General features: G+C 37.5%; 1 protein-coding gene across 1 annotated transcript in view; it reads right to left on the bottom strand.

The window, feature by feature from the left end:
* Nucleotides 1-6,083: 6,083 nt before the first annotated feature.
* Nucleotides 6,084-26,021, bottom strand: part of Sol1 (CUB domain-containing protein Sol1) — a 269,862-nt gene continuing 249,924 nt past the window's right edge. The window contains exons 11-13 of the mRNA XM_029311762.2: nt 17,353-17,560; nt 13,763-14,010; nt 6,084-10,681 (exon numbers count right to left, since the gene is read on the bottom strand). Coding sequence (XP_029167595.1) covers nt 10,602-10,681; nt 13,763-14,010; nt 17,353-17,560 — 536 coding nt within the window. The 3' untranslated portion in view covers nt 6,084-10,601. The remainder of the gene's footprint in view (nt 10,682-13,762; nt 14,011-17,352; nt 17,561-26,021) is intronic.

The raw sequence follows: 26,021 nt of genomic DNA, 5'->3' as shown, positions 1-26,021 counted from the left end.
ATCTTAAATATTTTTTTTTCACAATAATATATAAAAACAAAATCATTTTATTTTTTTTTCAATGAAAAAAGAAACACTAAATTAACTAATCTAAAACGCGAATACTTCCCATAAAACAATTTTTGCATGTTCAAAAAATGTTGGACGATCGATAAAACGATATCATCTCGCTTTAGACCTTGAAACGACTCGCAACAAGCATCTTACGCCCACGAAATTATCTCACCTCGAGAACCAAAGCAGGTTACGCTATTATTATTGCCGTGACGTAAAGCCAGCTTTAGAGAAATAACTGTGCGAAATTTGTCTCGATGTATATTATACTCTTTTAGTCATAATTCAGAGATATAATAGTCATAGTGTATTAGGCTTATATTAGTATGCCCGCATTTAACGCTTGAAACCCCCGCAAGACACTTTAAATTAAAGCAGCACGTCCGCACAATGAACGTTTGTACTTTTAAAACATACAACGAATGTTTCCCTTCAACGTCATAAAGTCTATTTACAATTAGACGAATTCTTGGTTCGTGAGTGTATTTTAAAATATCTATTTATTATTTTACACGTATGTACTATGTATCTTTACATATATTTTTTGATATATTATAATCCGGTTTTTCAAACTTTTTTTATTATGACTAAAAAATTGTGTCACGATTTTTTTTATAGATTATAACATTATTTTATACGCTCTATAATTTACGACAAAATTCAAGATAGAATTTTATCAATTTTTTGTATGCATTTGTATGTATTATTTGTATATATAAAGTATTTTCTATATTGTATCAAATTATAAATAGAAAAAAGATTATAATTCTATGAGTTTTGTTGAATTAATTGATTATTTAAAATGGACTTAATAATAAATTTCTTCTTCATATTTGTAATGCAAAAATTACATTATAATGTAGGATATAGAAGGAAAATGAACATTACGAGCGTGTTTTTGTGTTCACTTGCCTCGCATTGTCATCATTATAATCAGAGAGAGAGTATATTTTCAATGTTATGATTAATAGCGAGACACGCATAACTCTCCCACGTAAAGTACCTCGTTGTAGTTTCCTCATTGTCGTTAAACGACTAAAACTGTGTCACAATTATATACATATGTATGTGTGTAGAGTAAAAACAATCATGAATTGTAAGTATACAAGAGACTGAAAGAAATTTGGCTCGCGATCCTCTTTCCTATATGTACATATATATGTAAAATATTATTCTTTCATCGATATTAATAATTAAGTATGTAAAACTCTTCTCTCACCGACTTAATGGATTCTATAAATATCTGACAAGTTCTAGTCACATCAGTGACATTAAAACAGCATGACGTAATCGAAGTTTTATGTTGAAATTCCACGTTGAAATACACGGTTCTTATATACTAATTTGTTGTTTGATTCTTTTCTATAGCTCTGTGAGATCGATCAACTATGATAATAGCGGTAATGCTTTTTACATTGATTTGCATATCAAGAACGTTCGTGACACTGTAACTGCTTGAGAAAATCACTTTATTATTTTAGGCTTACGAGTTTTTCATTAAAATAATCTCCAAGTTTATTCGGCTCATCTATTATTAACAAATTATGTATGTCTTAAAAAAATTACAAATGTAATTTTTAGCTATAATTAGCAAAAGAAAACATCAACAAAAAAGTTCCTTCTTTGAATGTTTTGCAACTGTCAGGAGATGTTTTTCTCAAATTAAAACACAAGTTATATAATTAAGACTTGAAATTCTTTCGCGTACAGATTAGCAAGAATATTAAACGACTCTTATATCCACGAAAAGTCTATTGCATATAATATATATTTTCTCTAGTGATACATAAATATAGATAAATTCGTTCTGAGATAAAAACGATTCGGCTTTCGAAATTACATTTAATATTCAACTTGTGCATTATAAACGTGTCACATCACTTACAAAACGAGGCGATACGTGCATAGATCGCAAAACTGTTGTATTACCAGGAAGCGATGCTCGGGCAATTTGCGCAAATAATCGATTAAGTGCATCTCACGAACCGCGGATGTGGAAGCGCAGCACGCTGAGTATCGTAAACTGGATCGAGCGGAACGCGACGCGATAGGGTAACTAAGCGCATCTGTCAAACGTTTCGCTTTATCATGATACGATTGTGTTGTGTGCTCGTATATCGTTTCTGGTTATCGATTATCTCGAAATTGCTCGCAGATAATACTATGTATGTCAAACAATTGCACGCCCGAAATGATAATTAGTAAGAAAGAAGGATGATTTGCTCTGTCTTTCGACGAAATGAAAATGATCGTGTTCGATCATATTGTTCTTTTCTTTTGAAATCATCTTATACAGAATGCATCAAGTTTTGAGAATAGATTAATAAGAATAAGAAAAGAATGTTTTATAAATATATTATCCGTAAATATTTTAAGATAAAAAAAATGTTAGTAATAATTAATAATATGCACAAGATTAAATATGATAAATCAATACAACCGATAATGTTTTTATTTAATGTGTCTTTGTGCTATATTTAAGTTTAAGTTTTTGTTGAAAGTCATTAACATAAAGGATAAGTTTATACATGCCTGTTGCTCGAGTGTATCTCTTTCGATCATTATGCATAATTATCGGTAAATGTCAGATAGTCACAACACGACTAATAGAATATTAAACATAAGAAATAAATCAAAATTAAATCTTTTGCTTAATCTTTTGCTAATTACTAGCTACAAATTAAATAAAAATTAAAATACTTATGTGCATTATTAATTTTATCTACAGAAAAATTGCTTACTTACATTATTTTTTGCAAAATTCAAGTACAAATTCTGTCGATTACCTTCGACGATTTTATATTTATAGCTAAGAAATTTTATTTTAAAGAGCTGAGAAATGAATATTTATATATTTCTTATTTTAAAATTAAAATTATTTCTCTCGTTCAGTTTCTCGATATCCCCGCGATTATTCGGAAACGAAAATTATTCTTGGCATGTGTAATATATACATGTAGTGTAGCAATATTGATAACATCTCTTGACAATTTTATAATAAACAAAAATAAAAGGATGCAAATATTTATGTTTGTTATTTTTACTCGTTATTTAGATTGAAAAATAAATCAACAATCTATTTGCTCTGAATTACTTCTTCGGTTTCTCGAGTTCTGCTTTTAAAAAAAAATCAATATTTTGGAGTATGCAATCGAAATTTTCGGGAATATTTTATTTTGATTAAATTTGGAGCGTTCTTTATTTTTCTAAACTTTTTACAATTTCACGAATAAATCGCGTATTATTATACGTCGCTGGTGCTTCCGGAACATGAATAATCACCATTTTTACCTTGACTTTGGGTCATGAGATTATCTATGTTAATGATATATTTCCGCTGACTTTAATTTCGCGATAAAAGATCTTGTCTTCAACAAGAATATTGATTTGCATTCTTTTCAACAAATTGCGATCAAGAAAACTTATGAAAACTTGAGAAGTTGTATAATAGAGGAAAAGAATTTATTGCGCTACTCAACACTTTCAGTAACGAAAATCAGGTGAAACGATACGGTAAATAATATAAGATTTACTTATCTACGTCAAGTTTTATTTGCACAGCCAAAAGGTACTAATTAACAATCGCATGTACACTGTGTACAATTTTAAAAACACTCTAAGATGTGTGTGTGGAATTATCAAATCTATCTGAATCATATTGACACTGATATTTCTCGATAAATTAATCCAAGATAGAGATTTTTAAGAGATATACATTAGAGAAAAACCTTCTATCTAATTCTTTTGTCAAAGAGGATTATTAAATTACTTTCTGAAGCACCTGAGAACGATTCTACGAAATCTTATTGAGGAAACGAGAGAAAAATATTGTAAAAAGAAACGAATTCTCAAAACCAATAAAGGTCACTGGCGAAGGCTAGAGGAAGAGAAGAGGGAGATAGAAACACAAAGGAAGAAAGAGAACTATCCCAGAGAACACCTGGACAGAGGAGTTATCTTTCGACAATGGGTCGTCGTGGCGCGTCAGTAACCTGGCTTCGCTACCCAGTATCGATCGCTGGTCGGTTGCTGGGGCGCTCCTATTTTCAGCACCGCATTGCGGGACTGCGAAGAGAGTTGTTGGGTTATACTTGGCGGCCTTTTATCTCTTCGGAAGTGTCAAAATCCTTTCTTGGAGGAACCGCAAGGGCCTCGCGTAACAAATACATGAGAGGATCGCGCGTGTTTCGGCGTCCCGAGCACGAGATGACGTCGAGACGTAGTCACGGAAGTGACGGTCAAGCGAAAAATTTCGCACTCTGATTCAGTACTCACATTAAAGACCTCTGCAGGACGAACATCTCGCTCTCCTCGTGCTGTTCGCAGCTGATCGCACCTCCCACCCGACAGGATCGGCGCGCGCGACTGCGCGTTTTCACACAAGGAACTGCGGCCGTGCCGCGCCCGCGCCGCGGGTCGGCTCGCTTCAAAGCGTCGCGGTCGGCGGCGACAAAGGCGCGCCGCGAAAGGTGCGCCGCGGAAGAACTTGGAAGGAAATATGCGGAGAGTTTCTCGTCTTTTTTTTTTATTTTACGTTAAGGTCTTGAAAGAAGATTCCGATCTCCTCAGATTTTAACCACGTGCGTACGAGGGTGATTTAAACTTTAAATATCTCGTGCGTGAGTAAAGGGATTTAATTTAAACATCAATTTATAATATTTAATATATTATAAATTTATAATATAATTAAATATTATAAATTGAACTTCGAATATAGAATTATATATTTCAATATATTATGCATAATTTATATAATTATATATTATAATTATATATTATAATTATATATTATTACATAATTATAATATATAAATTAGGATTGTTTCGATCTCCGGAATCAAAACCTTGAAATATATACATTTAACAAGAGTCTTTTTATATAATTTTTGAATAATTTTATACTACAGAAAAATATATGCTTTATTTTTGAGAAAGCAGAGTTCTGTTCGCTAACCGATGGTTAATACCTTCACACAGTTCCAAGCTAGAACAGGAAATGACCTGACCGGCTTTAGTATGTCAAAAGAGAGAAACAGATAGCACCCCCTATCTTTATTCACTTTTTAGACTTGGGAAAAGGATGCTTTGTACTCTATACTCTATATCTTTGCCGCACGATATTGTTATCGTTTGTTGATAATGTTGCAAGTAATGAAAGGAATTTATATACATATATGAAAGCAATTGATGTAGATTAACATGTGGAATTTAATCGACTATATCTGTGCGAAATTTTGATCAAAATTACTAACACAAGGTAAACTGGATTCCAATTATGTCATTAATTACAACTAATATAATATTGTATCAATTATTATAACTTTACCAATGCAAATAATTAATTGTGACCGCAAATATATGTTTCATACAATAAGGGCTACGCGTTGGAAATTAAAAGAAAAATAGTTATTGACAATTAATCGTTTAAATTATCTCTCATTTGTACACAGACATTATGAAATCATGAGAGCCTCAGATAAATAGCTAATTTTCCGCTGCCCCCTCCCTCCGTTGTTCACTTCCGCTATTCAAGCAAATACATCACAACGTATATATATATGTATCTCTTTGAACATATATAGTACACTTGCGGCGGATTATGCTGGGACAAAGTTCGTTATTATGTCTGGCCCAGGTTCGAAATATCTAGAATAATTATCTCAAACAATTTTGCTGAGACATTAATTGTAAGAGGATTTCTCGTTTCGCAGCTTCTTTGTAGCGTAACATAAAGCGGTCCCCTTTAACGATCTACTAAAGTTACGGCGGAGTTTAAACGTTTTCAGCCTTATATGTAGGTCGTTTCCTGGTCTCTCGGAGGATAGCAGAACTGATCGATCGTTAACGATATTCGGTGCATTAGGCTCCTCCGAAACATTTCATCAAGATCCACTTGAAAAGTTCATCGCTCTGAAATATATAATTTTGCAGACGTATATAAATATACGACTGTAATTGTATTTTTAAAATGGGAAGAGAGGAATTATAGGGTGCTCTTAAAATATATTTAGAAATAACAACTATAAACGTATCGTGTGAGACGTATGGATTCATACGTGAAGGTTTATTAAGGACAGTAACGATGTGTGATTGCATTACATTCTCGTAACTTATGCGTGAGACACAAGTCGGGCCTCACAAAGGGCCTCAAAACAGAATAAGAAAATACATCCGCTGAGTTATTAGCGGATACCGAAGTCGGTCCTCCAACGTTCTCCATCTGGTCGTTCCTTTCGTTTCGGAGCACGACTACGATGTGTTTTCGTGGATAGTTTTAACCGCAGGACAAAGTTACGGGATGCGCCCCAGGCGCGCGCAACTTGGATAATTCGACTCCATAGGTCCCGGTAATAGGCGGTGTGATACACGCGAAAGGATAATAAAAGTTGCGTTTTTTTTTGGACTCATATCGTCCTTGATTATACGGAGCGCCGTGCCAGCAGTACGTCACTTCACCGAATTTTTGACGATTAAACTTCGTTATAATGTATATTTTTTAGACGTAAATGCGGAAATGATAAAAATATATACGGTATCGTCCATATAGGTAAACATAGATACATATGTATATAATTTAGCAAAAGAAATTTCAACTTTCTTGAACTGCATTACTGACGCAGAAGTGGGAAATAAGTGCCTTCTTTGATCAGTTTCTCTCGTTTTTTTTAATCCAGATTTTTATTTATCCAGATTTTTGGTGGATAGTAGTATATTTTATGAATAAATTATGTGTTTTACAATAAATTAATTCTCAATCGATCAATTGATTGTAAATTACGGTAATAAAATTAATATTAATCTATAATTGTGTCCCCAAATAAAGCATATAATTTATTAATTCATATTCTATATACGTATGTATGTTATAATCAATTAACTTCCAATTGATCAATCGATCGTGCAAGCATCGGTTGTAAAATTAATGTCATTATTTCGATGACACATTGAAAAGTTGATTGACAACAGATGTATATATATATATATATATATATATATGTATATATATATATATATATATATATATATATTTTTTTTTTCATTGTCGAAGCTGCGACCTATACTGCTTCTCATTGACTCTCTCGATTGGTGAATCGCTAATACGATTACGGGATGAGACGGTATGGCTATGTATAGTGACAGCAGTTGAAACGGATCGAATGTAACAATATTTACATGGTGATAGTTATATATATATATATATATGTATATATATATATAAGCATTTCGTAGTGCCCCGATTAGGTATTCAACTTACTAATTAGTCAAGTGTGTCCTTTCCCTTCCTCTTATCATTAACACGAGAAAACGTTAACGGAAACAAAGGTGATCTCTGGTCTCATACACGCACACATAATCCGCTTTATTTCTCGCACATAAAAGTCGCATCGCACACACGCACACACACGACACACACACATACACACCCCTTTCGCAGAAATCAGCCAAAAACTTCGGAAGAAGATCAACATATTATAAACCTATTTAAAAATCACTCACAATAGAGTATCTAACGTACACAATGACAGTATTGCTACCTAGTTTATGTATCTGTAGATACACAATTTGATATCGAGTTCATACAAGTCCGTTTCGTTTCTCTTTTTTCACTTGTGTTTTATTCATTCCTCCACCATTGCCATGAGGAGTTGCTGTCGAACGAAAAATCGTACACTTATACGCTTTTCGATACGATAAGTAGTCGACGGTCGGTTATACCGACTTCCGTGTCACGAAAACGACACTATCTGGTTGTCATAATCGCTGTAATAAGCTCGAGGAAATACGTCGGGTCTATCAATTCCGCTACAGCGCCAACGCTCCAGCGTTTGAAATCATTTTTTAAGAAAGTAGAGAGAGAACAGAATGCTTTGAGTCGATATATAGCGCGAACGCACTCAGTCGAATCTGCCCGGAGATGAGTCGGGTGGATCCTTTTTTCTCGTTTCTCAAGTTGTACGACCTTCATGTAAATTATTCTATAACAAGCAGCGCTTCTCCCCCGACAAGCGCGCGACTTTTATCATCTTTGCTTTCCTCCTATTTCTATAACGGGAGCAAAGTGTATCAACGTTAACAATTTTCAACCTCGACTCGGCCCGATGCACACATATCGCGCATGAAGACGTACAAAATTAACTCTAGTATCTGCCTCGTTAACTCTTTGAAGATGTTGGCGCATATACATAATATACATATATATATGTGTCGGAGTTATGGCGGGTGTGTACTCATATTATATAGTATGTGTATTTTGCAAGACTTGACAAGAACCGTATCAAATGTAGCAGATATTATGCCAATTTATCGACAAGTATTTTAAAATGTTTACTTCTAAGTAAACTTTGATCAATTTTTATTGCTTAAAAAAAAGAAATCGGTCTTTCAAAAATTTATACTTTATATATCATCTTCAATTTGTGCTGTATCTAAGCAGAGGCTTTTTATCATCCACTACTCGTCTTTTTTAGTGGGTCTGTAAATTTTTATTTATAATTATAATAATAATGATTGTATCATAATTAATTAGCAAGCAAAAATTTTATTACAATTTATGAAATTTGTTGTTAAAATGAAGTAGAATTACATTCAACAGTTAATTTCCAGCGGAATTTAGTTTAATGCAGATTTAATTGCCAATATGATAAAAAATGTTCTGACGCGTAAAGGACACTCATCAATTTTTCGCTGGATAAAAGTAATGAAAAATAACTCTCTAATTTATTAAAAAATCAATTAAAGATCCCTGTTTAACAAGAGAGGTAAGTCTCTCATATATATATATATATATATATATATATACTCGTGCGCGAGAAAAATTGTATATTAAATTTTAAAGACTGATAATAAACTGAGACTGACGATTTTAATAGCGAGTTAATAAAAAAAAGTTAAATAAAAATATACATTTACTCTGTATTTTACACGTAAGTGTATCATTATAATTTAATGAAAATGTGATGATTGTAAATTCGTGACGAGAGTGCGATCAATTTCCCACGTTCGTATCGATATATTGAAAAAGAAAGAAGATCAACACCAATATGTTTTTTTCCTCGTAATATCGAATTACGCGCTGTCGATACGATCTTTCCACAAGCTCAAAAAGTGTTTTCAAAATATTCCTTATTAATTGTCCGCGGTCCGTAAATTCAGTCGATCATTCATTATTGCAACCGTTCGATCGTACATATTTTTAAGAACACACATTACGCTTTCGACCGCTCCCATATAATCTCATTAAATGCATTGATTTTACGTATTCTCGTAGGATTCGAAATCCAAAATTGATTCGCGATTTTTTTGTTTAAAAAACGTTCGCTCACTCGCTTAAAATTCTCTCTCTTCTCTCTCTCTCTCTCTCTCTCTCTCTCTCTCTCTCTGACGATAAATACTTAACTTTCTAAAATTTTCCACGATGCAATCGGCGATTAATACGTAGTAGAGACCTCGATTCGACCTAATTATATTCGAATAACTCATCCGCTTTTTCGCGCGCGTATCAGACTTGCTTCCGTCTCTAAGGTCTCTAAAGTGAACTAATACAATAAAAAAGAATAGGGGGAACATCACAGTCGTATAGAGGATGTAGTCGATAAGTTCGTCCGTATATCCGGCGAAGGCTTGTCTCTTTCCTATGGTATGACTTTCTCGAGTGATAGACACGGACGGTGACTTGAGAGATTCGTTTTGCGCGGGAGAAGGAAAAAAATCATTGCTCGTCCAACGAGTAAAATCATACTCATGCATCGTACAAATCTCCTTTAACAGCTTGATTTTAAAAATTTGTTCAATATTAAAAGAAACATGCTGGAGATTAAAATTTATTCGCGGACTCGTTGCAGCTACGATTAAGACTGGGTATAATTTTAAAAGGGGAGATATCGCGCGCGTTCTCTCTTAAAATACATTTCTTTAAATCAAGACGCGGCGGAACGACGATTCGTAATGTTTTCCCAGAGAGCCACCATCTCGCGATCTTCTCTCTCTCTCTCTCTCACTCTATTTCTCTCTGAAAATAAGAATCCTTCTGGGGAGAATTAACTGTCGACTATAACTTACCCGCGTAGGCTATTAGCGGCAATTTAGCCATGCAGCCAATTAATCCCACTTTCCACTGTTTAACGGTAACGGGGTTGCAACGGACTCTCAACGAATGACACATCTCTCTCGGGTTCCTCATCCATTTCTTCTCTTTCCGCGCGCGCCGTTTTCAGACGACGATAAAAATATTTTATTGCCAATGTCTTTCTTTCATGGGGAGCGGAGGATAATAAGTCGACGTGACGCGAACGAACGAGAGATAGGATGATGGAAGGATTTAAACCGCCGTGTCTTGGGAGGGAGGAAGGGGGAGAGGGATGTAATAGACTTTAATATAACACACGCGCTCCCTCTCGACGAATTCATCAACGAGGTTTCGCCACTTTCTTCGGTATGCGGAGACGAGAGCCGTTCGAGGCGATTCCTGGGATGGTCCTTCTCATTCTCCAGATTGCGGTTCGTTGTAAATTGAGCCAGGGACCCATCCGATAGCTGACCTGCTTCTCTTAATGATGCGAGTCTCTGCCAGCGAGAAGACGGTTCGTCAACAGCAACAATAGCAGGAACATCAGCGGAAATGCGGCACCTTTAACGAAGAAGAAAAAATGCGTTTACTTTGATCCGATATACACAATAACACACACACACACTCTCTCTCTCTCTCTCGTGATTGACCTCGTCCACGTTTGTTGTTATCGATCCTGGGGTTTGGCCTGTATACCTAACTATCGCGCTTGTGATAACACATGTGTGTTAACGATGGCATAAATTAATAATATACACACGTATTAATTCGTCACGTTCGTGTTCGCTTCTCGTAGACCTTTTTATTGTGCGCGGAGCGGAAAAAACAATACAATGCAATGGGGGAGGGAAGGTAGAAAGGATGGGAGATTGGCGTGACGAGGTAAAAAAAAGGGGGCGATCGGGGGTGCGTTATCGGGGGTAAGCGACAAAATTCCTACGATCGATACGAAATATCCAATTTTTTTCTTTCCTCTTCCTTACTTAGTGTCCAATGAGAAAAGTTCCAAGTGAGAATTTCAAGATTCCGCGGGACTGTCTCGATCGTTGCGAGTAAAATTGCGAATAAAAAAAAAAAAAGAAAAGAAAAACAAAGATATTTTTTCTCATTATTTTATTTCTCTCTCTCTTCGAAAAAAAAAAAAAGTATGCCGCGAGCGCTTTTCTCATTACCCATTGCCCGTATTTATCAAACTCGACGATAACGTTCGAACTGATATCGAATCCTGTTACGACGCTTCGTTCATTATGCAATCTCACGCAAGCTCCTCCGGACAAATATTGCAAAGTCGACGATACAATCTAGAATATTGAAACTGCCGCTACACAATCTCGCGGAAAACGGGGAAAATGCGGGCAGAGGGTGGAAGTGGGTGGGTCGCAACATTATCGTTGATTGCCTATAAATACGCGTCACATCCGGCCGAGTCCTATTTGCAACTTGTTTCGCGACAATGGCGGGCAATTCTAGTTGACCGCGCATGCCGGGGCCGTTGTGCCGAAAGTAATTCATATTGTTTGGTTTCGTCGAGTCAATTTCTCGAGCACCATGTATAACCGTGCAAAATTCAATTTTACATAATTACGTGGACGATGCAATAGTAGCGCAAATGCATTCACGAACGTAGAGGGCAAATCGCGTTATTATTTGAAACTTCCTTTGTGCGCGGGCTCAATCGGGATCGTAATGAGTAATGTAGGTGCAATTTTTGTTTTAAACGTGCTCTCTGGAGTACGCGGATTTGAGAGAAAAAGAGAGAGAGGGGATAGAAAAATTATCGACGCAAAATTGAAATCGGAATCCATACGAGACATTTCAATCGGCGGAAAGAAGTCACGAGCGCGCGTGCGAGAAAGAGAGATAGAGCGTACATTTTTTTTCTCCCGTTCGAAAACGGCGTTTAAACGAGCGACTGAACCGAAGCTCGAAGATGTATTTCGGGCTATTAAGCCCCGGCGTAAGCGCCGGGGCTACTCTCCACCCTCTCCGCCCCTTTTTCATCCCCTTCCCCCAGCCAACGTGCAACAATGCTCCAAGTTGTAACAAAAGTTTCTCACCGAATCCGAGGTATTCGACCCCGTTTGCGCGAAACGAGTGAATAACGGGCTTCTCTCCGCGCAATTCGATTTGACGCGGTACGGGCTCTAAAGTACACCGCCTTAATTCATTCTGCTGCTACCTTTTCCAGGTTCTCCGCGCGCTCTTCTATCCATTTAAGCGCGCGCGCGCGCGTGACTTTTCGCCTCCTTCTCGGCGTAGAATGAGAATGCGAATGAACGAATCTCCGTACAATTCAGAGAGCGAGATCCCTCCGTTCTCCGGCTTCTCTCTTTCTCTCTTACCGTCGGGGGCGTTCTTTTATGTTCAAAAGACTCAATTATTTTTCAGAATGTACGTCCGCGTTTTTTTTCTCGCTCGTCTCTTCTCTCCTACGAGAAGACGCGGTATAAGCGGTAAGAAGGAAAATCAGAGTGCGAGAGGGTAAAAATCCTCTCTTTGTCATGAAAATTGCGGAGAGAGGATGTTTAAATAGCTGGAATACAATAATTATTACGTGGCGGTTAACAGCTGCCTACGAATTGTGTAATACAAGCGTTAGGAACGAGAGTTTTCAGCAGAAACCGTATTAATACCGCGCGCGTAGAACTCTCTCGTTACATTACAACGAACATTATGTTACATCACAAAACTGTATTATTAACCCTAAAATTCAATTGAGTACAATACATTGTACTTTTAGCTAGTAATATCGCGAGTAGAGATTTCTTTCGTTCTTCACAAAGGAGAGATCTCTTTTCTCTCGATTTCTTGTGTAATGTCGTATCTTTTCACACAATGATAGCTTTATTCATTTTTATTTCGACTATCTCGGCCAACTTTCTATTTGCCAATTTTACAATATATACATAATTAAAGCAAGTGCTGAAATTGTTCTGTAATAATAAAAAATTGGGTAATTTGCCTTTGAAAAATTGTTCAAATGGAATAAAATAAATGTTTTACTGTCATATTATGGTTTATGTGTCGCGATGATAATTTGCGCGATAACTTTGCGCACCCAACATTTTTTCCTCCATTTTTGATATTTATCGTAAATTATTGTATTATATGTGGAGAGAGGAGCTCGCGCGAAAACATACTGTATATAGATATAAAACTAGGCAATTTTTTTTTGTCAAAATTCGAAAATGTAGAAATGAACTTATGCAATAAACCAAATATTCTCATCGGAGTCGGCGCGGCGTGTCGCAATTTTTTTTAACGATGCGTATTTCATATTTCATATTTTCCGTAACGAAATTGTCGACAGGGATAAATAATAAACAGCGTAATACGCGTCTAAATGTTCACCGAGTGTAAAAATAATGTATATTTACGATATTTAGCGACGAATTTTACGACGAGTCGCGTTTTCCCTCGACGAGGCGCGCCATATCTTTGTTAGAGACAATGTCAGTCTCTCTCTCTCTCTCTCTCTCTCTCTTCTCTCGTTATATAACACAGTGTTGATTTAACAATGAATAATTGAAAAAATCGGAAGTTATCTCTCTCTCTCTCTCCCTCTCTCTGGGTAGAAGCAGAAATAACGCGCCGCATAGTATAATATAATTAATTAACTAATTTCACGAAAGAGCGCCTCACCGTGCTGTGCCGATCCGTTGCTCGCAGGTATCTTTATCGTGTAATTCTCCTCCTCATCCAGGAACACGTAGCTGGCATTAAAGCCCGTAGCGTCGAGACGATCGTTACTCTTGAACGTAACGCGAAAGAACTTCCTGTCGCTGTAAATGTCGAATTCCTTCATCTGACCGCAGTGCCTGTTGTACTTTCTATCTCTGATCATGTAGTTGGAGAATTCGACGTAATCGCTGGCTGATACAGCTTCGCACCTGTAAAACAGAGTTCCGGATCGTTAACGGATCGATACCTTTTATTTAATCGGACGAGAACGAACCAGCCGTTGTTGGTGTGTTGTTCGTTTGATTAATCGTTCGTAAAAAAACACATGGTGCATGCGATATTATAATTGATATTCTGTACAATTATAGGTATACAAGATATGTATCACTTACGCGTTACAATATCGCTCTCTTTCTCCCGCTGATATTAATCACGAAGATGATGTCAACGATAAAGATAAACGAACGAAATACATCCAGTAAAAAAAAAGTTTTTAAATATTCAAAAATTAGCTGGTGAAATATGTATGTGGCAAGGTTATCGTTAACGTTTTTACATTTATTGAAGCGAGTGAACTACGATCTTCATTTTAACAATGTTATTTGCACTCTCGTATATAAATACGTACACTTTAATTGAATGCGTGTATTCATCAATTTTACATATATATATATATATATATATTTTTTTTATTTACTTTTCATATTTTGATCCTCTCAAATGTACAATCGTAAAAATAGTAATAAAAATTGATATCGCTCATTCGCGCGTGATAAAGCAAGAACGCGTGAAGCACATCGTAAAATATATCTATTTCTATATAACATATTATGAAAACTTTGTACATAGTTCTGTGTTCCAACTTTATATATATATATATATTTATATCAAGTTATCGCGTTTTCAAATTAAGTAAAACATCACGCGCGCGCGCAGCAGCTCCATAACTCTGTCGGAATATATCAAGTAAAATAAATATATTCAGGGGATTAGTTAAAGTTTGGATAGTTAAACGACTCACTTAACTTTTCCTTGCAAGCTTTGATGGCTCAAAAACTTTGCCGGTCGCGCATTTCATTAAGGAAGTTATATGTATCTCCATCGTCCATTATTACATCTCTCGAAGAAGCTTGCTAGAAGGAGATTCGATTTTCTACCGGCTATATTCGCCGTAAAGTCAAAATCTTTCGATAAAATACACGCGTATCGGCTGTGTATATTTGAGAATACGAGGATTATAGATTATTAAGCATTGAACTCTCTCCGGCACTCGATAAGCCGTTCAATTTTTTTGCGCGGGATATTCTCTACGTTTTCTCTTTTCAAAATACGCCTTATACGAGATATACAATACATTGATATATATCCTTGATGAAAAATGAACCAGCAAAAAGCTTCCGATATCTACCTCTGGAAAGAATATCGATAAAATTCGGATGACTTTTCTTAACAGTCTTCCTTGGCTACCCTCTCGGTCATAAATTGCATTCATAGCTCCCTCTCCTTCTCACTATCTTTCTCTTTCCTCCGCCAGCATAAATAATTCAATCTCGGCCTATTATTCACATCATTCTAACGCGAATGTTATATACTTGCGTGTAAGATGAGTTTACACAGGAAAGAATTGTCAAAACTTGTTCAATCTTTGATTTAATTTGAAGAATAATCTAATTGTTTTAATAACGTCAACACCTTCGTGAATATCATAATGAAGCGTCGTTAGAAGCCATATACTATTGTATATATGAAAAAAGATATATCATTATTATACCTTCTATTATTCGAAATATATATTGGATAATATAATAATAGCTTATTATCCTCTCATCAAGCATAATTGTGGGCGATCGTGTAGCGTCGTCTGGCAGATAAATAGAGGCGATAAGTAAGATTTACACGGCCGTCTCCGGCTGGTTAGGTGCCGGCGAGACAAACGACACATCGTCGCGAAAAGAAATATTGATGCGTGAGCGATGGTGCTATTATCGCGGCGGTGAAGAATGTATATCGCGGCCACTAGTTGGCCCCGATGACATAAGTGGCAATTCGAGTGATAGATCATCATTTGTCCGGCGCGAGCGCGTAACCCGAAACGTCTCGAGGACTGTTTACCGGCGCGCAGATTTACGGCCGAGTATACATCTTTTTCCTCGTCTCGCTTCGTCCCGGGACGGAGGGTTGAGGGTTGAAATGCATCCAGAGAATAAAGCACCTTACGCTCGGTCCAATCGAACTCTCGTCTCGTTGCGGTTGCGCGCCGAGAGACCGATATATATTTACGATTTCCCGTCTCTCGTATATATACAGCGAGACGTGAATCGGGAGGAATCCTTCCGCGATTCCCTTCACGTATGCGCGTCGACCGCGATAAACAGCGATGTCGCTCGCGAAACGACAAATTATTATTAATTTACAGAGCGAGCGCGCGAGCCGACCGGATGACGCGGATTCCCCGTGTTCCTTGCACCATCGTGGCGCCGTGTGCGACAAACGAGCACGTTGTGTGTTATAAAATTCGACAGAAACATGGCGAAACATGATTAATTAGCGGCTTCCGTGTAATGAACGTAGCGTAACGCTGCCGCCGGAATATTGATGGTCCCGCGATTTAATACGACCCAATTAGGAACCAGCTATCATATGACCCCACTGGGTCCAACCCTCCTCCCTTTTTCCCTGTTTACGATTTCCATCGCCCTCTCTCTCTCTCTCTCTCTCTCTCTTTCTCTCTTTCTGCCTCTGGCGTAACCTCGTCTATCACGATCTTTAGGAGCGCTCTGCATCACCTGCCGTTATATTTTCCGAAAAGGAGCTGCGGTATGTTATATCGTTACATCGGATAATAGATAATACGCTCGTTAATAACAGTCTGCGACATGGATGACACGTAATTGCCTCCGTTTCTCGGCAGTAACAGCCGCCGATATCCTTCACCGCAGGGCTTCCTTCGTGTTTCGATAAGTAGCTGAGAACTTAGATGCCAGTTTGATATAACGAGCTGTCTCAACTCCTAGTGAAAGTCCAGAATTGAACGACCACCGCGAATCTATCGTCGCAAATAGATTCGCGCCAAGTTCGCTCAAAGCCAGAATATATATCTATCCCGATAACGGACACGAGATACTATACCATATGTTATATACTCCTGTTTTAATGCCTAAATCTCACACCGCGCGTATAAACGCACCTCATACTTTTGATAATTCGCGTTAGAAAAATATCCGAGATAATCAATTTGATTTATTATTGATGCCTGAAGCACGGATGTGCCATTAAATATTTATCGCGAATCGCGATACATGTTTTCGCTGCTAATATAATTATCGTCAGCCGCTTTTATTCCTTTTTCCCCGTTACTCGATATATCGCATTATCATTTATATTAATTAATTTTCGTTTCTCATTATATCGCATTTCCACGACATCATCCAATGACAGGTATTATTTGCTGACGGCGAAATTTTTTTCGAAATTACTCGCGTATAATTATTGCGTTATTTAAAAGCTAGCGGCTTTCTCCCTTTCGAAGGAATTCGCTTCATCGAACTTACGGTAATACTCCCTCGACGTCGAAGAAGTGGAAATGAAGGTGAACCCGCTCGTTAAGTTGACCATTGAAGAAGTAGTGGCACTCCGTGCTGCGAGGATACAGCCCAGGGTAATTTGGCGACGCGAACGTACCATTCCGGGTCTCGTTGCTGTTAAAAACAAAGGCACACGGAAACGTATCCTCCTGCCGACCTGTCGTTATCCCGAAGTCTGAAACAGCCAAGCATACATTCGTAAGTATGCTGCAGTTCGAAGCGGATCGATGCAAGCATCAAACGAGAAGACGCGCTAAGGGAGCGCCTTGTTTTCTCTATTTCTCTCGTATTTCGAGACAAAACAAAACGAAAACTTTATTCTTTCTATTTTCCAATTAAATGCCAGTTATCACGGCGTTTGTCAAAAATAGAGGGGGAAAAGTAGAAAGAGAGAAAGAAATAAATGTGTATAGCAGCATAATTAATTTAATTTAATTTCTGGCGCGCTAAGCGTACAAAGGGATCTCTTGTTTTTTTCCCCATTATTTTCATTTATTATCCTCGCGTACTTCATTATTGTAGAAAAGAGTAGGGGTGCGTTTATAATCTCCTGAGCGGCTTAATACATATTGACATATACTAATGGCTGTGTGTGCAATTATTTGTAATACAAATCATTGGCGGTGCAATCGTGATGTTGTAATAAAAGCGGCCGAGAAATATGAATAATATCGAAGTAATTACTAATGTATTATTAATCGACAGTTTCAATATACAGACAACGTCAAAATCAAATATTAAATCCCGGGGAGGGTTTCGAAACACATCGCTCCCTCGCGCGTGTACATGTACAAAAGCCCGTGTAAAGCCCGCGGCGCACGGTGGGCGCTTGTTCTCATGCTATATTGCTTGCAAGGCGGTTCAGTGACAGCGGTTTGATGTTGGAAAATGCGACGCGTGTCAGAACGGCGATCTACGAGGCTAAATTCGACGGTGTTTTCGCTGCGTGACGCTTTCGACAATCAGCGAGGCTTTCAATTTCGAGCTTATTTGAGTTTTGCGAGAATTCGATTTCTCTCCGATTCTTCGTCGTGTGATAAATAAAAATTGTATCGTACATTTCCGGTGTTTGCTGTTATCGAAATAAAATTATATAGATGTGATCATCTCGATGAAATTTTGCCGCCATTTCTTATCTTTATATAGATGATAAAAATATGTATTTTCTATATATCTGCATCTTGGATGAAAAAAAGTGTTATCTTCACTTGAAATTATCTAGAATATTGTTCATTAATTTAGGTTTAGAGTCATAGCACATACAAATATTTAAGTAGTAGAATCGAAGCATTAATATCTCTTTTATAATTTACATTTTTTTACAACTGTGTTTACATAAATAGTCTTGGAAATAATATTGTCTGGAAATTTTCATCTCATCTTTATCTGGCAAATTTTTTAAAAAATCATCTGATACATTCTACTCTTTCATATATATTTCAATGTCGCTGATTTGTCGAATGATGCGAGGAATCAAGTTCATATTCTCAAAGGATTGACCGGGATCAATCGATTTATCTCGTTCGAGCGAAAAAGAGAAGTCGAGTAAAGTCACACGGACCATTCGATATTTAAAAAATTCTTCTTTCCTTTTTGTCATCGCGAGAAATTATTTCACCTCGCACTCACCGTTCCATCGGTCGTTCGGCACGTTCGAGATACAGTTAATTCTATTCGGGGCTGATCCGTCGCTGCGACAGGCAAATCGAGAGGCACCTCGGACCGGCGCGGCGGGATGTAAAATAATTGAATAACTCCCTGCAAACATTTCAAGCGTTGCCGACGCGACTTCGTGACCGTCTCCCGTTTCCTTCCCACGGCCGACACCCCCGCCGATTAAAATTTCTCGACAGAAGCGACCGAAACCTCATTACGGACGACTCAATTAACTTCGATCGCGACGGACGCCCCAGAGCGACGGCTGCGAACGGATGGTTTAGGAAAGATTCCCGGCGCTTCCTTCCGCCGGGAAACTTTCCCGGAAAGTGATTTCCATCCCTCGTCCGCTTTCTCTCTCCCGTTGAAAAATATTCGTCTCAGCGACACGTCGCCGTCGGCGGCGCGGCTGTCCCCGAGAAATGGGATCGTATATACGCGGCAAAGGAGAGAAGGAGACTAAACGTCGCGAGGGACTTCCTAGAAGAGAGTATGTTAATTACGAGATCGGGGCCCGTCGTCGCACACACGCACAGACACGACACAGGGAAAACCCTCCGTTTGAAACGACTCGGTCGCAGTTACTGCGGAACTCCTCTCGAGAGTTCCTAAAGTGCGGTGCACCGCGTCCGCGAGGTCCAAGTTTCTCCCGTGGCTGTAAACATCGAGTAATAAGCTTCCGCGAGACTTTTGCGCTTAGTTAGCCGCATTTGTTACGGTCACCGTGTATACGGTCACCCTTGTCCTGTTGCGGTCGGCTTGGAAGAGGCGTGGAAGGAGAGACGAACAACGGGTAGACACGGGTCGGTCTCTAGAGAGAAAAGTGCGAAAACGCGTTTGAAAAGTGCTGGTACAGCACCGAGAGAAAGAACGCGAGTCGGTCAACCCGACCATTTTTCCTGTGAATCTTTTCCTTTCTAACTCACCTCGCATATTGTTTTGGTAATTATTACGCGTGTCGCGATGAATTTGGAGGAACGATACGAGACGGGAATTTAATAATGATGTGAGAGAGAGTATTTGCTGATATCACTAATATATTTCTCAAATGCACACGTTAAGATTCGATACAGAAATATATAAAGAAAGACCGTGCGGATATAGTGTGACTGTACGCGGCGACTATCGGTAGCGAACTCGTCTTTCGCATGTAAAAATATTCTACTTCTCGTTCGCCTCAAAACGCCCTTCGATCGGCTTCGAGAGGCTTCGCGAACTTTCTCTATGTTTAATTTCTTTGTCTCTAACGTCACGATGTTTTTCGTCTTTCGTCTCGTCTGTTATATTTATTTCTATTTATGTTTATTTGTCTCTCTATCCTTTTCGTATGCGTGAGTGTCCGTATTCGTATACGTGTTTCTCTTGCTAATATTTTTGGGGAAGCATGTGACGATATAATCGCCACATTGTCCCTTTTCATCCGCGACGCTAGTCTATCTCCTCCCGCGCGAGACTCTTCTAGTTCATATTCATAAGAAGTGATATTAAAATTCACGGCGGTAATCCACAAAAATTGCGAATAATGCATAGAGATTGGCACTCTATTTGAATGAAAGTAGGTAGATAGAATTTAGACGGTTTTGGAAAAATTAATTTATATATCTTTTCCTTCTTTGCGAATGTCTATCGCGTAAATGAATAATGTGATCAGAAAAATTTTTAAAAAAATTTTCAATACGGCGCACGCGGCAAATATAAGATATATATATATATATATATATATATATATTATATATAATCTACAGGCTTTTTATTTCGCATTTTCTCCTTTCTTCCTCATCCCGCCTGCACAATCGGAGTGAACATTTCTCGTTTCAAATGTTTGCTGTATAAAAAAAAATCTGCAGTCTTTTTTTATTTATGCCCATTGTGTGTAAAAGGTTTGTAAAAAAATCTCGCGCTGTAAAAAATCTCGAATAAAAAAAAAGAATATTTCCCTTTTTTCGTTTGTTGGTCACGACAATATCAATTCGCGGAAGCATTAAACTTGCATTTGCGCATATTTGTCAGAAAAACGAAAATCCTGGATAAATTTGACATCGAGAATGCTATTCTGTAAAATTGTTACACGGTTATGTAATTATTTAAGCTATAAACGTATTATATTGTAGAAATAAATACGCGATCTCTCTCTCTATGCCCCTTTCTCTTTCTAGAATAAATGTTACATCATTGTGACCGATCGTATATTCGTCATTTAATAGAACCATTAAACATGTACACAGTACGTCGTATTTTCGCCGGATGGAATTGCCCGACTGCAATTAAGGTTCTGGATTCGCGTTCGTCGCATCGTGATTTTTATTGTAACGGGCTCGTAAAGGGTGCTTCTTGACGGCATACGAGAGATATCGCGAGCGTTTAAGTATCCGATGTAATGTTACCGTGCGAGTTAAACTGGAGCGCTCGCGTATATAGTGTATGGGAAATCGTATAAACGAAATGGAGGTGATTTCTCGTGCAAATCGAAAATGTAGAACCAATTTTTTTCGAGATCCTGCCTTAGAGAAAATTGACTTAAATATTCTTGAATCGATTTCCAATTCGTGTGAGCACTTGATTAATGTTAAGAATCAGTTCGAAAGGATTTTGCTACACGATTTTGCACAACTATTTCATTTGTAAATGATGTCGTAACTTGGATAAAAATATGTAAGTTTTAATAATGTATCTATTTTATTACATTACATATTACTGAAAATGTTGCACGTCGAATTAAAGAAGTGTGATATCTATTTGTTCAAACTCTTGTAATATTGTTTTATAATTGAGAATAATTTAATCATTTTTAACATAAATTATTTCCGTATTCAATGAATTTTCAACTTCCTTGAAAACGAAAAAAACATTCTAAATGAAAAAAGTTTTAATAAAAAATTTTATTTTACATTTTCGATTTGCTTTTGAAAAATTATCTTTATTTCGCTTGTACGATGATACATTCTGTACATTGTTCCGGATACTTTCGGTTCTCTCGTTTTCTCGTAATGTACACGTTTTCTTATGTATTTTAGAAAACAACGACGCTCTTTTTCTTGATATATATATATCTACTATTCACTGTATAATATTCTCTCTCTTTCTCTTTTTCGTCTTCGCGTCCCGCTTTCATATCTTGACTAAAGGAATGAATACCTTGATTTACATAACGCGATATCATCACACAACGCGGAATCCGCAAAGATATTTTAATCAGCTGAGCGTGATGTACGAGCGTATATATGATGTTAGCGGACCGCAAACCTGTCTGGCGAATTAAGCGTGGAATTCGGCGCTGTTTCGTTGTTCTCTGCATCTCTGTGGTGCAGCAGATGTTGTGTAATCAGAGCGATTAAACTGATTTTCATAACGCGGGACGAAAATTAATTATCAGAAAGAGCAAAGATTTGTAGGTAGGTATAAGATGCAGATATTTGGTTTTCCTCAATTACACGAGTCTGCGCGTTGAAACTGGAATTATGGAAAAATATTCGTAGCGCGCGAAAATATTTCCCGATGGGATTGAAAGACGCCTTGCAAAAAAATGCATCGCTCTCGCGTGATGAGATATCAGCTGGTCTCGATTAAAGGAAGATTTAATAGAATTTTTCATCGAAAATTATGATGGACGTGTTTATTAAAATTCGATAAAACTACATTAAACGCCTTTCAACACTCGCGACATGATAATGAGGCAAATTATGCCGCTTTTCACGGACAACGTAATCGCGATTTTACCAGCCGCGATATTTCTACATTTTACAATCCTGAAATCCGAAGAATACGATAAAATACGATACCATAGGGACCAGAACGTTTCTCGGACGCGGCACAATTTTGCCGATTCATCGAGATTGAAATGATTTGCGCGCGTAAAGCGTCATGTAATTAGCGCGAGCGGGACAAACAGATCGCAGCATCCGCATCGCGCTTGATTTTAATAGAATTTACCGTCTCTGATGATCGGATATAGTGTAAATATTTGTTGAATTATATGTGTTCGGCATTCTCTCTCTTTAACGTAATGCGGAATAATCGGAGAGTATTGCTAAATCAGCTGCTTATTATCCGTGCACCTACTGATTACGGCTGAAATTATCATTCACTACCACGACGCGCCATTAGCACGCGCTACATTGTGTCAGATACATGTAATTAAATATACTCGTGCGTAAATTTATTTTTATTTTTGGATATATATATATATATATATATTTCGATTTAAATCTAACGATGGGCTAATTACGAATTTTTATACGCTCGCGCGAAACTTGGAAGATCATGAAGAGAGCAACGGGGGTCTTTACTCGAGCCATCGTTATGGCATCGCGCATTCTTTCCGCGAGTGATCAATCGGAGTGACTGATGCGTGCGTTCTGCGCGCGTAATTCCTTAATGCGCGAGCGCCGCGCAATTTGTCTCTCCCGTTCCGATTGTTGAATTTCGACGTCGAAATCGGATATTTATGACACGGTCGCGCTTTGCTTTATGACATTTCCCGATAGCTCGCGACGGGCAACGACACGGTTAAAGGCATCTCCGGATAACGTTCGATCGAACCTGGCCGTGATCCGATATTCATTTGCGGCGTCCGGAACGGAGAGAGTGCACATCTCTAGACACACACACGTATGTACACACACACACACACACACACATATACGCGTGTATTGAACTTAAAAATATGACGCGCGTCTCTAAATTTAAAAATGACAGTTTCTGATTTATTCTATCTCACGCGTGCGAGCGCTCCCCCGGGGGGATTCGATAAATTACTTCTCTGCTTTTTTTTTACCAATTTTCTCGCTATCAGATAAATTAAATTTTCACGTGTAATTAAATTAAATTGTAAATATAGTAATAATATAGGTAATATATAATATGTAATAATGTACATATATAAAATTATAATATAATAATATAAAAATAATATTTGCATATAAAATATTAAATTAAATTATCAAATCCATTTCGCGTACTTATTCTGTCTGCTATAGACTTTTGTTACACAACGTTTATTCAATTTAAGAATGGAGCCCCGAGGAGAAAGTTGCGCAACAATTACTCACTTATTAAGCGTACCGTTAATAAACAAGAAGCTCGTAATTTACCGAGTGCCCCAAGCATCGTGCGCCTTTTCTCAATAGTAAGCTACTCGGGGAATTTGAAGTCCATTTTTCATTGTTCGCTTTCGTAGCTTGAAAATTTTTAACATTTAAATATCCTGGTAGCTAAATTCGTATTAAGATTCCATAAAAGTGCAGATTACTTGGAATTAAACGACATAGAAAATACGCGATTACCAGGACATCCCCATGCATCGAAGCCAGAAAAAATGGCAGAGAGAGATTAGATGGAAGGCAGTGAAACATCACGCAGTCTCAATTAATTCTGAATCCGAAAAAAGTGGGTAGATTGATCAGATCTACGTGTACAATTGATAATATATGTCTGCTGCTCTCGCTACGCGGAATGTTGTTTTTCACTGAATATCTGTATCTAAATTTGTTTACGATCAGTTAACAGAAGCGTTCAGCGAGAGACATTTTAATGTATTATAATTTAATCGGTCAGTTATTCATCCGCGTAGCGAACACTCTGCGTCAGTTATGCGTTGCGTTAACGCGTAACGCATCGTTCATATTATGAATTGGCTGATTTTATTTCGATGATTATCGGCAACGTGCCAGAAAATATAAACTGTCCCGTCCGATTGAGTGCATTACGATATGAATAAATCAATATTACTAAGTTCCCAAATGGCATCATATCGACGTGTGTATATAGAGGGCATAAATAAATGAGTTTTCCGAAACGTTCTTGCGAATTATCGAGACCCGATGGCAGTGTAGATTGTGCATATGTGTGTGTGTGTGTGTGTGTGTGTGTGTGTGTGTGTGTGTGAGAGAGTGTGCGTATGTATGCGTGTGTCGATGTTTATTACCGGGAAATCATCGAATTAATACCCGCGAGCAAATAGTTGCGCGCGCGATGGTTCTTTAATGTTTATCGAATATTTAGCGAAACGCGCGCGAAACCGTTGGATAACATTGTGAATTATCCGCACAATTTCGCCGTTTAAATTTAATAATTACAGTTATTTATCTCTCTCTCTCTCTTTTCGCGGTGATCTCGAGAAATATTATCATAATCAAGATGATAATATTATATATTCCGAAAAGTCGATTGATATATCGCTGTACCGTTTGCTCTTATAGTCTTATTTGTCGCTTGACATCTATTTCAAATTTAAAGTACAATTTTGTCTGCACGATGGCTTTTTTTTCTACTTGTATCGCTGGCGCGTCTCGCGTTTCCGCATTCATTTTGAAATGACCCCCACGTTCGACCCGCTCTTTTTTTTCCGATCGCACCGCGTGTTTCACTCTCGCAACAAGCAATGTCCGCTGCTCCTCCCAATTGTGCAAACGGTTTAAAGTAACGAGACCGTCGCGTGTTTGTCCACGCTTTGTTTTCCACATTTTTGCGGAAATTACGGAATGCCATTTGAACATCATACGTTCTGATGCAGATTGTAATTTCACGAGAATGGTAACCAGAATTGATGTTTTATGCGAGATGATACGCTACTTAACCGAAAGATAAAGAAATCTTTAAATTTCGTGGCTATATTAGATCATACGTATAAAGTAATTTAGTTCGTATTTTAATCTTCGCAAAAAATACATGCCTTATTTTATATATATTTATATGTATTAGAGATTTATATAACATAAATATTTAAATTTTCTTGATTCTCGTGAAAATGAGCAGCTTTTTGTTATGCATATAATGGTGAAAAAAAAATATATTTTTATTGAAATATATTTTTTAAAATGTAAAAAAATATTATCCAAGTAAATAAAGTTAATTAAACATAATTTTTGCGCGTAAAGTCCAGTGCCTCTGTACATGAAACACATATATTTGTCACACAATTTTCATGGAATTGTTTTTGACATTTTCCAACAACATCGCATTCGTTTTTTTGTTCATTTTGC

The sequence above is a fragment of the Nylanderia fulva genome, unplaced genomic scaffold (assembly GCF_048542155.1).
Source record: "Nylanderia fulva isolate GAGA-0341 unplaced genomic scaffold, ASM4854215v1 Scaffold8, whole genome shotgun sequence".
Taxonomy (NCBI): Eukaryota; Metazoa; Arthropoda; class Insecta; order Hymenoptera; family Formicidae; genus Nylanderia; species Nylanderia fulva.
The sequence above is the reverse complement of the archived record's forward strand: the minus strand, read 5'-3'. Positions and strand labels throughout refer to the sequence as shown.